The following is a 14854-nucleotide window of genomic DNA, read 5'->3' on the forward strand; positions in this document are numbered from 1 at the left end:
TCCTTTTGAATGTGGTGTACTCACTCATATCAGCAGGTCCATTACAGCATTGTGTTTTTTTCAATATTTGGTGGCCTTGAAATGGCACTGCAAGGATAAGGAGGGTTTTAAAATGATTGTCGTGCTTTATTTTAATTGAGTATGAATTTGTTCAGGAGACTTCCGCCCTCATTCTCTCTCATCCGACTCTGCCCTACTTCTCTTAATAGCACTCTAACACTTTTTGTATTTATTTTTCCCGCTCTTTTCTCCTCTCTCCTTCAGGTGAACCAGAGTTCAAGTACATAGCTAACATGCACGGAAATGAGGTGGTGGGACGCGAGCTACTCCTCAACCTTATTGAGTACCTGTGCCGTAACTATGGCAGCGACCCTGAGGTCACCCAGTTGGTCAATACGACTCGGATACACATCATGCCTTCCATGAACCCAGATGGATATGAGATCGCCAGGGAGGGTAAGAGAGGAACGTGTTGGGTGTGTGTGTGGGGTCTATTTGTGAAAATGTTGCCTGTACACATGCCAGATGAAGAAAAATGCAGTGTAGCTCTAAAAGGTTTTAACATGATTAGCGGTAGCATAAAGTCAGTGGTTCCCAAACTGTGCCCCCCCCCACAAGTTTTATTTTTCTTAAGGAACTCGGTCCGGCTTTCAACTTACTCTTGAAAGTTTTAATAGTAGAATACACCAGGTGCAATTTTAAGGTTGGGTAGTGCATCATCAGTTCCTCTTGTCATGTCAGTCATTGCATACCTTAGAGAGCCATTTTTAACTTGCAAGAAATGTCCTGATCAACTAGCCCATGTCAGCCAAAACATTTTAGGTAGGTTTTTTACCCCATAGATTTTGTTGTAATGTTTGAGTCACTAAAATATCACAGGAATACACATTAGACATTTGTATAGAATTTTAAAAAAACAAAAACAAGTGTTCAGACCCAAATAGCTTGAATATGCTAACAGAAACTATCTGTAGGTCAAGTGTCATACTGAGACCTTGAAATACTTCTGAATGGAATTTCTTCTCTTTTGCTGCCTAGCTTACTTATTTGCCCTGTAGATTTTCTCACATTTCCTCTTACATAGGTCTAGTTTTACCTCAGCCAGTTGTGCTGCTGTTTTCCCCAGCACATTTATAAACAGGAAGTTGATCACCGGGGAAATATTTAAGGTGGAACTACCCTATTATTAAAAGAAGCCATGGAAATATGTGTTTTGGTACCTGGGGACTGTGACATGAGAATGATCAGTTTCTGTTGTCTCTGTATAATGGATTGAGATATAGGTATCATGTATTTGTATTGTTTTCTGTTCATTTTCTCTCGCAGGTGATGTCAGAGGGTACACGGGACGCAACAACAGTAACAACTTTGACCTGAACCGTAACTTTCCTGACCAATTTACTACCATCACTGAACCCAGGCAGCCAGAGACCATCGCTGTGATGAACTGGCTCAAGATGAATCCCTTTGTGCTCTCAGCCAACCTACATGGAGGTAAGCCCTAGCTCCCCCATTTTTCAATGTTTATAAAAATGGTATGTTGGCCTGCCACCAGTATATTGTCCCATTTTGGAGGACAGCTTTATAATTGTAGTAATATACTGTATTCTCATTGAATATTTCCTCTCTGCCCACCACAGGGTCATTGGTGGTCAACTACCCATATGATGATGACAAGCAGGGACGTACGGAGTACAGCAAGTGTCCTGATGACAAGGTCTTTAAACAAGTGGCCAGAGCCTACTCTCAGGTCAGTGGACTTCAACACACAATTCTGGTCCTTATATCAGTCCATTTAATGTAACTTTTTAATTAATACATTTATACAGTTGTAAACTATTTTAATTCTGTTAATAAAACCACTGGACAGTTAGAAGATACGTTTACTGTTTCAATTCTGCTGTTTTTATTGTGTGTGTGTGTGTGTGTGTGCGTGCGTGCGTGCGTGCGTGCGCGCGCGCGTGTCCAGGAAAACGCTCTCATGCACAAAGGACACCCTTGTGAGGACCTTTACCGATCAGAGTTCTTTGAGGACGGCATCACCAACGGCGCCAACTGGTACAATGTTCCCGGTACGTGCCCTCCCATTCCAATTCACACACTGGGAGGAACAATTTGTATGTCTGCACACCTGTGCCTGTGTATCTGACTTCTCTTTGTGTTCTCTTGCCAGGTGGGATGCAGGACTGGAACTACCTGAACACTAACTGTTTTGAGGTGACCATAGAGTTGGGCTGTGTGAAGTACCCTAAGGCCCAGCACCTGCCTTTGTACTGGGACCAGAACCGTAGAGCCTTACTGCAGTACATCCACCAGGTCAGCATACTTACATGCAGTCCTTCACACTCTCTCTCAATTATTATTATTTAAAAAGATGTACATGTAATTTCTCTCTTTCCCTATGTCTTACCTACTTATTTTGTTTCAAATGCACCAACTTGTATTTGAGGTATTCATTGTGTGTGTGGCTCTGTAGGTCCACAGAGGCGTGAAGGGCATGGTGATAGACATTAAAGATGGTACAGGCATCCCTAATGCCACCATCACAGTGGAGGAGATCGATCATCAAATTACAACCAACCTAGCTGGAGACTACTGGAGACTTCTGGTCCCTGGGACGTACCACCTCACCGCCTCTGCACAGGGGTGAGAGACAGGACCGTAGTAGTAACTTTGTTTAAAATGTAGACCTAAGACCGGTCCAAAAAAACCTGTTTATCTGCAGGGTAACCACACACTAACCCATAGAAACAGAACAACTAGAATGAACGACCTCTATGGCCTAACCCTCCCTCCCTCCCCGTCTTCTCAGGTATAACTCAGTAAAGATCTATGCCACAGTGCCAGAGGAGGGGGTGGAGCTGGTAGACTTCCGGCTGACACGGGTGCATTCTGATCCCAACGGCCAGGCCCCAATGGACCCCAGGGCCACCCAGGACCCCGCAGAGGTGGTGTTCCAGAGCTTCATTAAGGACCTGTCTCTGGGCCAGGGGCTGGAGCAGCTGGTTCAGAGTACTGCCACAGAGAGCAGCTTCAGATACAGACGCTACAAGGAGCTGTCAGAGTTCCTGAGGGGTTTGACGTTCAACTTCCCCAAGATCACCTCCCTGCATAGGTAGGCCTGAGTTATGACCCCTGACCTCTAAACCCTAACCTGACAACTAACCTCTAAACCTCAACTTTCCCAAGAGGAACTCCCTGCACAAGTAGGCCTGAGTTATGACCTCTGACCTCCTAGCTAAACGCATCAAATGTCACCTCCCTGCATAGGTAAACTTTGACCTCTAACCCCTAGTGTAACTGCACTTAATCAAAATCATTTATCTTGTCATATAAAAATAATGTATATGTATTGTCACATACACCAGATAGGTGCTGTGAAATGTATTGTTTTACAGTCTGCCATAGTAGTACGGCGCCCATGGAGCAAATTAGGGTTAACTGCCTTGCTCAAGGGCACATCGACAGATTTTTCACCTTGTTGGCTCAGGTATTCAAACCAGCGGCCTTTCGGTTACTGGCCCAACACTCTAACTACTAGGCTACCTGTCCCCCTGTACCTCTAATGGCTAACCTCAAAACATCTCCAAATGGTTTGAATTTCAGTCTACGTGTCTTTGCAGAAGTCTGCTAGGTGACCATATTATCTACAGTGGAACTGATAATAACATGCATGCTTCTGTGTAGTTTGGGCCAGAGTGTGGAGTACAGGACCATCTGGGCCTTGGAGATCTCCAACAAACCAGACGAGCCTGAAACAGCCGAGCCCAAGATCCGCTTGGTGGGAGGTATCCATGGCAACGCCCCCGTGGGCACAGAGCTGCTGCTGGAGTTCGCGGCCTTCCTCTGCATCAACTACGGCAAGAACCCCACTATTACCAGGGTGAGATGTTTTAACTGAGATGGTTTTACTACACCAATCATAACTACGTTACCTAGTGAAATTATTCACACACTTGCACAGTTGTTGCCTTGAAATTGCTAAATATTGTGGATTTCTTGATCTACCACACTTTCTAAAGTTTAGAGATGTTGTAAAATACAAAAGCTCCCATTTAAATATCTCTGATGTCCTGTTCTACCCATCATTCCTCTTTATCCTTCTCCCTCTTCTCCTCTCCACAGCTGATAAACGAGACGCGGATCGTCATCCTTCCCTCCATCAATCCAGATGGACGAGAGCTGGCCAGAGAGAAACAGTGCACCTCTACTGTGGGCATGACCAACACACACGGGAAAGATCTGGACACTGACTTCTTCGGTCAGTACCTGCTGCTGTTTGTGTATAGACAGAGATGTTTTGTGTTTGTCTATACTTGCATGCCCTTACATGTCTGATAGTGTCCTGTCTGTGTGTGCTGCTGTTGTAGGTAATGCCTCCCAGCGTGTGGTGGAGGCTCAGCCAGAGACCAGGGCAGTGATGGACCTGATCCTAGAGAGGGGCTTCACACTCTCTGTAGCCCTGGATGGAGGCTCCCTGTTGGCTACTTACCCCTACGACAAGCCTGTACAGCCAGGTAGGAGCATAGGGCTCCAAATAGAATACTTTAGTGGGAAAACTATAAAATAAATAGTTAACTAATAGTGTACTTTTTTTCAGTTGAAAATGAGGAAACTCTGAAGTACCTGGCCAATGTTTACGCCAGAAACCATCCCAAGATGCACCTGGGGGATACAGGATGTCCAAGCAATGACCAAAGTATGTACCAACAGCACCACAAATAGACCACTGTGACCTATAGACTGTCTAGTGAATTAAAAGGAAGTGGTGAATTGGAAAAGAAGATGGCTTCTATATATCTATTGACACCTCTGTTTCAGCCTCCTCTTCTCCTCTCTCCTCAGTGGGTAACATCCCAGATGGTGTACTCAGGGCAGCAGAGAGACAGAGTCACATGGGCAGCATGAAGGTATGTTCCATCAACCCCTGCTTTTTAATGCTATTTAATGCTATACCTCACAGGAGGAGGGTTGTTCTGACACCCCGGCCCAAAGAGGCATCTGCTGGTTGAGTCCTGGAACGACAGGACTATATTTATTGGTCACCAATATGCCTCTTCTGATCTGTGTCTTCCAGGACTTCAGTGTGGACTTTGGCCATTGTCCAGAGATCACGGTGTATACAGGCTGCTGTCTGTTCCCCCCGGCCGAGCAGCTGGCCACGCTGTGGGCTGAGAACAGGAAGGCACTGCTTAGCATGCTGGTGGAGGTCAGTAATACAAAAAATATATATATAATAGTACAAAAAAGGTAGCCTAGTGGTTAGAGCATTGGGCAAAAGGTTGCTGGATTGAATCCCCATGCTTACAAGGTAAAAATCTGTCTGTCTTCCTGCGATAGACTAGCGTCACAGATAGAACAATGAGACAGATATTTCATCCACGATGACTAATTTGTTCCCATTTAAAACAACTGGGTGTGGTCTATCTTGGTTTAGTTATAAAATCTTTGCTAGAGTGTGTACTTGTACTGCACATCAAGCTGCCTTACGCTACAGTAACAGGATATAGGCTCCTGCCCTATCGGCTGTTCTGGCTCGGACAAGGCTACTTACTTTTTGTTCTGTGTACTTTACATTCAATCTGTGTTTCTGTCTCTCAGGTCCATAAAGGTGTGCGTGGCGTGGTGAAGGATAAGAGTGGGAAGCCCATCGTGGGGGCCATGATAGTGTTGAACGGGGGTGTGAGGGTGTTCACTGCAGAGGGAGGCTACTTCCATGCTCTGCTGGCACCAGGAAACCACAACATAGAGGCTGTGGCTGATGGCTACCAGCAACAACGGCAGGAGGTGGTTGTGTCATCATATGAAGCCGCCAGCTCCATCATCATTGAGTTTGACATGGACAACCGCATTTTTGGCCTGCCCCGGGAGTTTGTTGTGGCTACTGCAGGTAAGCATGAGGAGAAATGGGTTTTGTGGAGATGTTACCTTTTATGTAATGTTGCCAGATGATTGCAAACAATTACATATTTTTCTACGTTTTTGTAATTTAGCAGACGCTGTTATTATAGGAGCAATTAGGGTAAAGTGCTTTTCTCAAGGGCACATCCACTGATTTTTCATCTTGTCGGCCCACGGACTATTGTAGGGAGTATAACAAGGTGAATAAGTGTCCTAAAAACCTACAGTATTTAACGTTTGTTTTGTGCCATGGTCAGAGTCCTTTAGGTGCCTTTTGGCAAACTCAGTGGGCTGTCATGCTCAATGTCATAAGTATTCATACCCTTTGGTATGAGACTCAAAATTGACCTCTGGTGCATCCTGTTTCCATTGATCATCCTTGAGATGTTTCTACAACTTGATTGCAGTCCACCTGTGGTAAATTCAATTGATTGGACATGATTTGGAAAGGCACACACCCATCTATATAAGGTCCCACAGTTGACAGTGCATGTCAAGGCAAAAACCAAGCCATGAGGTCAAAGGAATTAGCCGCAGAGCTCCGAGACATGATTGTGTTGTGGCACAGATCTCGGGAAGGGTACCCCAACATTTCTGCAGCATTAAATGTCCCAGCATTAAATGTCCCCAAGAACACAGTGGCCTCCATCATTCTTAAATGGAAGACGTTTTGAACCAACAAGACTCTTCCTAGAGCTGGCCGCCCGGCCAAACTGAGCAATCAGGGGAGAAGGGCCTTGGTCAGGGAGGTGACCAAGAACCCGATGGTCACTCTGACAGAGTTCCTCTGTGGAGATAGGAGAACCTTCCAAAAGGACAAGCATCTCTGGAGCACCACCAATCAGGCCTTTATGGTAGTGGCCAGACAGAAGCCACTCCTCAGTAAAAAGCACATTACCGCATGTTTAGAGTTTACCAAAATGTACCTAAAGACTCTCAGACCATGAGCAACAAGATTCTCTGGTCTGATGAAACCAAGATTGAACTCTTTGGCCTGAATACCAAGCCTCATGTCTGGAGGAAACCTGGCACCATCCCTACGGTGAAGCATGGTGGTGGCAGCATCATGCTGTGGCGAAGGTTTACCTTCCAATAGGACAGCAACCCTAAGCACACAGCCAAGACAACGCGGGAGTGACTTCAGGACACGTCTTTGAATGTCCTTGAGTGGCCCGGACTTGAACCTAATCAAACGTCTCTGGAGAGACCTGAAAATAGTTGTACAGCGACGCTCCCCATCCAACCTGACAGAGCTTGAGAGGATCTGTAGAGAAGAATGGGAGAAACTCCCCAAATACAGGTGTGCCAAGTTTGTAGCGTCATACCCAAGAAGACTTGAGGCTGTAATCTCTGCCATGGGTGCTTTTAACAAAGTACTGAGTAAAGGGTCTGAATACTTATGTGATATTAGGTTTTTTTTCCCTTAATACATATTTTTGCTATGTCATTTTGGGGTTTTGTGTGTAGATTCATGAGGGGGATTAAATAAATAAAAAACATTTTAGAATAAGGCTATAACGTAGCAATGTGGAAAAAGTCACGTGGTCTGAATACTTTCCGAATAAACTTTATGCTTGTCTCTCCTTCCCTGCAGCAGCCTCCATGACGGCCCTGGTGGTGACAGCCTGTATCATCTGGTGCGTGTGTTCTGCTAAGTCCAACCAGCAGAAGGATGGTTTCCACCGGCTGCGGCAGCACCGTGACGATTACGAGGACGAGATACGCCTCACGTCCATGGGCTCCAAGAAATCCCTGCTCTCCAATGAGTTCCAGGATGAGAGCGAGAGTGATGAGGACACGCTCTACGCCAACGCCGACAAACTCTGAGATCCCACATACATACACGGCCAACCTGGTTCGTATTCGTTAGGCACCAAACGGACGGAAACAGGGAAGGGACAACAAGAAAAGCTTGTTGTTGCTTTCTGTTGTTCAAAAACATTTTGCTACAGTGTGCCCTAATGAATATGATCCTGTTAGTACTGGACAATTCCACATGAACAGAGTGATGCTGAGACTCAGATTTTTCACTTTAAAACAAAAACCAATGATTGCAAAGATGAACACACCATAAAATTCTTATGCACAAGGACTACTTTTAACAATTTCCATAGAACATTTTACAGAAACACATTTACTTGAAGAACAATGCCAATGCAAAGTTTAGTAACAGAATGATGGTTTGTGCAGTTGGTGCTGTCATTCTGTTACCAAAATTTGCATCTGCACTGTTCTTCAAGTAAATGTACTTTTGTAAAATGTTCAGTGGAAATTGTAATAGTTAGTGCATAGAGTTGTGACGTTTTTGTTTGACCTACATTTTAAACATGAAAAATCTGAGTCTCAGCATCACTCTGTTACTGTTGAATTGCTCTACTGCCCATCCCTGTGACTGAGTTGGCTGGTATTGTGCTCTGTGGCTCTGCTTTACTGGAGGGAAAGGGAGGAAGCGGTGGAGCAGGGAGGGCTTGTTCTAGTCCTTTCCTATAAGATTCCACAGGTCCTATTTGCCTGTCCTCCTCCAGCCCACCAGGCAGAGCTGTTTCAGAGACTACAACTGTCCTCTGTGGCTGGTGTCCAAGCCGAATCGTCCAAATCAGCACCTGCTTAGCTCTGTTCATAAATACACACTAAAGGCCTAGTGGAGCTGGGCAACCTTTTTTTCTTTCATTCACGCAACACACACATGCACACTTATGCAGCTAACCACTCATCAACCTGTCCATATGTGTATTTGATACTTATACTTGGAACTAGTACCAATGAATACACGAACTACAGTAATTTGAAATTATTCAAGAAATGTCAGTTTCTCATGTTTTTTCTCAATGTTGTCCCAGTCCAGTTAGCCAATCTTTCAGAGGGAGCATCAAACACAGTGCCTTGGATGCTGTAGAGTTAGACACCCCACTCTCTTTTAGGGCTATAGTACAGAAGCGTGATGGTGTGGGTACTAGAAGCATAGTAAATATACTAGAATCTCGTCCAGATTATGGCCTAGTACAGATTCTAATCTGTGATCCATCAGATACTCAGGTGGCATGGAAGACATAATAGTCATCCAGGATTCATCCAAGTGTCTTGAGTATTTTAAGGGATGCACTCTCAGTGCAGAAGACTTGCAATGGGCCTGGGTTCACAGGCTGCATGTGTTTTCACTTCTATTGCCCTCTGCTTATTCATGTGCCCTCTTGGACATACAGCACAAGGCCCTCTATGCATTGTACTACACGCACTGTATGTTAAATACAAATACATGATTCCCCATTTAATTGTTCAGGGAAAGCACTTCGAAATAGATGCAAATACTGTAGATTACAAATGGATGGTTTTCTTAAAAAAAAATGCTTTTATTCTTTCTACACACAGACCAGCTTGTTTAAAATGTTTCATATCTTAAAATGACCTTTTTAAGATGGCAAATTACTTACCCATGCTTTAATAATCAGCAGCAACATAGATGTATATTTTATTGTAATTGACTTTTATTTCTCTATTTTTGCTGTTAATTTTTTTCATGCATTCATTAATGATTTATTTGTACATCTGATATAATACATAATTCTATCAAATCCTTATGGTAGATGGCAGCCCTACATTACTGAAAAGGTGCAGGATGTCTGCTCTAGAACCATCCAGCAGTGGCGGGAGAGTGTTTAGAGAGGAGGGCATCTTCCTCTACAACAGTGGTCACCAACCCTGGTCATGAGGAGTATGAGGTGTGCAGACTTGTTCCAGGCCAACACTGACCCTCCCAATTCTATTCTCATCAATGTCTTATTGAGTAACTGGTTAGTTGAATCAGGTGTGTTAGTGCTGGGCTGGAACAAAATCCTGTACACCATGTAGTTATTCAGGACCAGGGTGGAGGACCACTAGTCTACAGGAGTGTCTGACTCCTAGCTTTCATCTCAGTTGCACATAATCAATATTGTAGCGAAGCCAGCTAATCTTAGGGGAGGGGGAGAAATTAAGTTATTTTTGTTTTACTTTCTGTGTATGTGTGTGTGTGTGAGAGAAAGATTGAGAGTGTGTTTCTGAATGGATGTTGGTGTTTTGATATAAATTGTTATTTTTGTTTCTTTTTATATGAAACTGAATTGATTGTAGATAATGAACTTTTGCCAAGTGTATTTGAGTGAGAAAAATAAGTGCAATTCAAGTTAACACACATTTCATAACAAACCAACCTGTTACTTTGTATGTGGTGATTCTTTTTATTTTAACCTTTTATTTTACTAGGCAGTTAAGAGCAAATTCTTATTTACAATGGTGGCTTACCCCGGCCAAACCCTAACCCGGACGACGCTGGGCCAATTGTGCGCCACCCTATGGGACTCTCAGTCACGGCTGGTTGTGATACAGCCTGGAATCGAACCAGGGTCTAGTGAATCCCTGAGATGCAGTGCCTTAGACCGCTGCGCCGCTCAGGAGCCCCATATGACAGATCATGCTGACAAGAACATTCTTCAAGACACATTGATGAAATAAATCATTTTCTTTCAATATGGTTTTATGTCCTAATTTGTTGCATTGGTTTGATTCTACACTAATCTCTTCTCAGATGTCATTCAGCAGCAACATAGCAGCAAAATGTTGATGCAGATTCACAATTTTAGCATCTTCTATTGACCCACTATTGCCACTGGTGGACAGCCAATGAATGAATGTTTTCAATGAAGACAACTTGCATGGTGGCTGCTGTGAAAGATTAAAAATGTGTTACCGCAGATTTCGTTTAGTCAGTTTAATAGGCTGGGTTTTGAGATGTCAATGCAGTTTTTTTTAAAGTTTTTTATTTTGTATTTCACCAGGTTGTTGTGTTGCAGACTAGCATTTGCCATTTTATTTTTATGGGGAGGGGAAGAATAATGTAGAGAGAATAGGGCCAGTTTCACAACATTCCTCATTGCTTCTGTGGACACAGCTTATATGAAAAGAAGGCTATAACGGCAACATCCCATTCTCTTCTTCTGGCAGGTGTGGTTTGTAGCTGTCTTTAACATAAAATCATTCTGCTATCAATTACTGTTTATGAGGCTATACATACACTGCTTTTTTTTGTTCCCAAGGTTCTGACTAGTTTGTCAATGGATGCTGCACATGACTAGTTAGCAGCGCGGGGAGGCGCTGTTGTCGTGTACAGTTGTAGGAGTTTTCAGGTTCCAAGTACAGTAGGTGGGCCGTGCGTCAGCTGATGACGTTGGACAAAAATGGCAGGAGGAAGCAGCAACTACTGGGAAGGTGAGGTGGCAAACTGGCACAACTAGGGTGCGATCAGACAGAGCCATTGGATACATTTACAATGATGTTTGGTAAATTATAACGGGGTTTACAGGCCAAATGTGTTGTCAAATTTGGAGCAAATCGACACGCTGTTGGGTTGGGTGGCCTGTCTAAGAGCTCAGCTAGCTAGCTAGCAAAACAAGCTTTTGCTAACAAGTGAAGCGTTTACCGATGTAATGTTAACTTCGTCAGCTACCTAGCTAATGTTTGTTAGCATAGCCAGCTAGTTTCACATAGCTATACAAACTTTAGGTTGTAACTAACGTTAGCTATTCTACATTAATTGTATACAATAGTTAGTTTACTAGCTAGGTTGCTGTCGAGTTGATTAACTAGCTATGTGATTTCAGTTTCACCTAGCTAGCTAACAGTAGTTATTTAGCTAAATGATCAGCCAATCTAAGCAAAATTGTTTTTGTGCCAGCTAGCTAACTAAAGTAGTTGGTTAGCTAGCAAAGTTGTATTGTCAACAGCAGCAGGATGATTAGAGTGCTGCCTGATAGTTCTTTTTGTCTCCACTTAGCGAACGTTAGCTACCTACCACTATTGTATAGATAACTAACGTTAACAGAAATTCAGATGTTTAACTAGCTATACGAAAAAGACAAAGACATCTGATTTAATATGACTGATTTCAGCTATTTGGATTACAATCTTTCTGTAGGCGTACGTTGCTATTGACGCCAACCCCGTTAATCAATTCCAAACGGTGTGTGTGTGTCTGTGTGTTGCACATCCCAGATTTGCGAAAGCAGGCCAGGCAGCTGGAGAATGAGCTGGACCTGAAGCTGGTGTCCTTCAGTAAACTGTGTACCAGCTACAGCAGCTCCAGAGATGGCCGTAGAGGAGACAGGTAAGACTAAGACCAGTTCCTTTTAGATCCCTAACCCCTTCCCCTATGTCCTACATTACAGGTGACTAGTGCCTGCCACTAGCTTCATAGCCTACTACAACTTCGGGGCCAGTTTCCCAGAACAGAGATTAAGCCTTCTGGACTAAAAAGTACTTTCAATGGAGATTCTCCTTCAAACATGCTTTTTCTTGGTGTTTATGGATCTGAAAGAACTGATAAGTGTTACAAATATGGCGATACAGCACCTTCACCAAGCCCACATGTTGCGAGTCCTAATGGTCTTTCTCTCCCTCGTCTTCCTTTCTGCCCTATAGCAACTCAGATACTACTCCCCTCCTCAACAACTCGACACAGGATAGAATGTTTGAGACTATGTCTGTGGAGATTGAACAGCTGCTGGCCAAAGTAAGACTTCCCAGCAAATAATTATCATTATATGCAGTTTATATGACATTTCAGAATGGATTTTGGTCCTCAAGTAGTATTCAGCTTCACTATCGTAGGCATGCCAACATGGTTGAATCTTGCATTGTTGTGTGTATGTGTACTGACGGTGCTGTGTCTCTTAGCTCACGGGTGTGAACGACAAGATGGCGGAGTACACCAGCACCCCGGGGGTGACGTCCCTCAATGCAGCCCTGATGCACACGCTCCAGAGACACAGAGACATTCTGCAGGTCCGTCTGTCTTCTCTTACTTTCTAAATGTATGTCTTTATTCCTCCCTCTCTTTCTTTGTTTCACTTTCCCTCTCTTTTGCCTATTCCTCTCTCAGAACTTAGTCCTAACTTGAGCTCTGCATGCATCATTTTCACTTACATGGTTAATGGTTTTTCATTCCCTTAACTCCTGTTTTTTTTGTTGCTTTACCCTAGGACTACACTCACGAATTCCACAAAACCAAAGCCAACTTCCTTGCCATCCGGGAGAGAGAAGATTTGCTGGGCTCTGTCCGGAAAGACATTGAGTGAGTATCTCTTCCTTCCTCCAGCCAGCCATCCCTCCATAGATCCTGTCTTACCATAAAACTTTGTACTGACTTGAAACAACAGATTGTGTTGACCATTTCAACTAAAAAGGACGATTGATAAAGCATATGATTATATTGATTATTATGGTTCACTATGTAAGAACACGCCCTCATTTGTGTCTCAAATCCCTGATCTTTAACAGTGAAAACAAAAGAAAATAGAATACCAGTCCTGTACACTGTTTAGATGTTGAAGTTTACAAAAAAAATGTTTTAGTGACAGTTAATCCACTTTGGGCAGGGTGACGAAAGCATATACAATGAAAGGGTAAAACGCTGCATTGAACCTTTCTTTAAAGGCACTTTCACACTCACCACATACGCTGCTGCTACTGTCAATCTATCCTGTTGCCTAGTCTCTTTACCCCAACCCATGTACGTAGCTACCTCAATTACCTTGTACCCATGCACATCGACTCGGTACTGGTACACCCTGTATATAGCCATGTTATTGTTAGACCTGTGAAGCCAAAATGAGCATTTCACTGTAGTTTTCACATTTTTGATGGTATTTGATGTTTCTGAATAAAAACAGTTCTAAATATGCTTAGCGGTAGTGCATGGCAACAAATGTAGTTTTAATGAACTTTCTCCATTCTGATTGCTTTATACTGTTCAAATAAACTTCATCCAAAAATAATAGGAATACAAAACTGGCAGTGAAGTAGCGGCAGGTATCTTAGTGGTTAGAACGTTGGACCAGTAACCGAAAGGTTGCTGGATCGAGCTGACGAGGTAAAAATCTGTCGTTCTGCACAAGGCAGTTAACCCACTGTTCCCCGGTAGGCCATCATTGTAAATAAGAATTTGTTCTTAACTGACTTGCCTAGTTAAATAAAGCTTCAATATTTTTACTTTAAAAAAATAATTAAATAGTCCTTTTTGTAGAACATTGCATAGGAATGAAAATCCTCTTTTGTAACCTCACTCTGGTACTCGACCAATGGTTCTCATTTCCATAGTTATTTGTTCGATTCCAGCATTCACTTCCTGCATTTTCATACATTTCTTCATTTCCTGTGCTAATTTGTTCTCACTGTCACTTTTTTTTAGTTGTCTTAGTATGCCTGTATTTTGTCAAGTTTCATTTATGAGAATAATTATTTTCCCCTTTGACTGTTTTTTTAATTCAATTGCAGTTCTTATTTGTGCGTGGTCAACCTAATTCTGGGGGTTTTGCCAAGCTTGCCCTCCTGAAGTTGTTGACTTGTCGTGCTAGAAGGTTAGCTAGCAGTTCTCAGCTTTTAGCAGTTTTCTTACTGGTGATAAAAAGGGTGATTGCTATAATTTTTGGACTCATTACTGAATGGTTTAATGTAATAAATCAAACATTAAAATACCTTTTTAATAGAAGGTAAAGTAAAAATCCAAACCGGTCCTTGAATGAATACAGATATATATATTTTTTTTATGGTTTACCGCCCAGCCTCTAATGAGAGAGGTGCTCAGTGCTCCACTGATTGGCTTGGTAGTGAATGAGGAGATTTAAATGAGGGCTAGGAAACCAGACCATGACTCTTGTCTGTGTTCTAATGGCTTATTGATCTATATAAGATGCATCACAAGATCACTGCAGGATTCCTATTGAGCACATACACACCCCTCCTTTATATAAGCATATAGCCTTATTCATTGGTGCTCTCTGTTGTTCCATGCAGTCATGTGTGTTCTCCTTGTGCTCCACAATAACCACACATTATGGTGCCTGGGAATGAACCTTTCACTGTTCTGTTGGCTGCGGACTGAATGTATAATTGTTCTGCTTGAGAAAAGGACATTACTGCC

The 14854-nt window shown here is 43.0% G+C and overlaps 2 protein-coding genes across 7 annotated transcripts in view; both read left to right on the plus strand.

The window, feature by feature from the left end:
- LOC106581036 (carboxypeptidase D) overlaps positions 1-10407 on the plus strand; it is a 34436-nt gene extending 24029 nt beyond the window's left edge. The window contains exons 7-21 of one of the 3 annotated variants that reach the window (XM_014162708.3): positions 265-456; positions 1327-1494; positions 1641-1750; positions 1970-2072; positions 2174-2316; positions 2477-2646; positions 2813-3115; positions 3688-3883; positions 4126-4261; positions 4371-4517; positions 4601-4699; positions 4822-4910; positions 5078-5209; positions 5602-5890; positions 7496-10407. In XM_014162708.3, the coding sequence (XP_014018183.2) occupies positions 265-456; positions 1327-1494; positions 1641-1750; positions 1970-2072; positions 2174-2316; positions 2477-2646; positions 2813-3115; positions 3688-3883; positions 4126-4261; positions 4371-4517; positions 4601-4699; positions 4822-4910; positions 5078-5209; positions 5602-5890; positions 7496-7728 (2510 nt within the window). In that variant the 3' untranslated portion in view covers positions 7729-10407. The remainder of the gene's footprint in view (positions 1-264; positions 457-1326; positions 1495-1640; positions 1751-1969; positions 2073-2173; positions 2317-2476; positions 2647-2812; positions 3116-3687; positions 3884-4125; positions 4262-4370; positions 4518-4600; positions 4700-4821; positions 4911-5077; positions 5210-5601; positions 5891-7495) is intronic. The other 2 variants (XM_014162709.3, XM_014162710.3) reach the window with 2 other exon arrangements.
- A 630-nt stretch (positions 10408-11037) lies between these two features.
- Positions 11038-14854, plus strand: part of gosr1 (golgi SNAP receptor complex member 1) — a 40546-nt gene continuing 36729 nt past the window's right edge. Inside the window, exons 1-5 of one of the 4 annotated variants that reach the window (XM_014162690.3) lie at positions 11038-11145; positions 11929-12040; positions 12355-12445; positions 12610-12717; positions 12915-13006. In XM_014162690.3, the coding sequence (XP_014018165.1) occupies positions 11115-11145; positions 11929-12040; positions 12355-12445; positions 12610-12717; positions 12915-13006 (434 nt within the window). In that variant the 5' untranslated portion in view covers positions 11038-11114. 4 annotated transcript variants of the gene reach the window in all.

The sequence above is a fragment of the Salmo salar genome, chromosome 20 (genome assembly GCF_965601325.2).
Source record: "Salmo salar chromosome 20, fSalSal1, whole genome shotgun sequence".
In the NCBI taxonomy this organism is placed as follows: domain Eukaryota; kingdom Metazoa; phylum Chordata; class Actinopteri; order Salmoniformes; family Salmonidae; genus Salmo; species Salmo salar.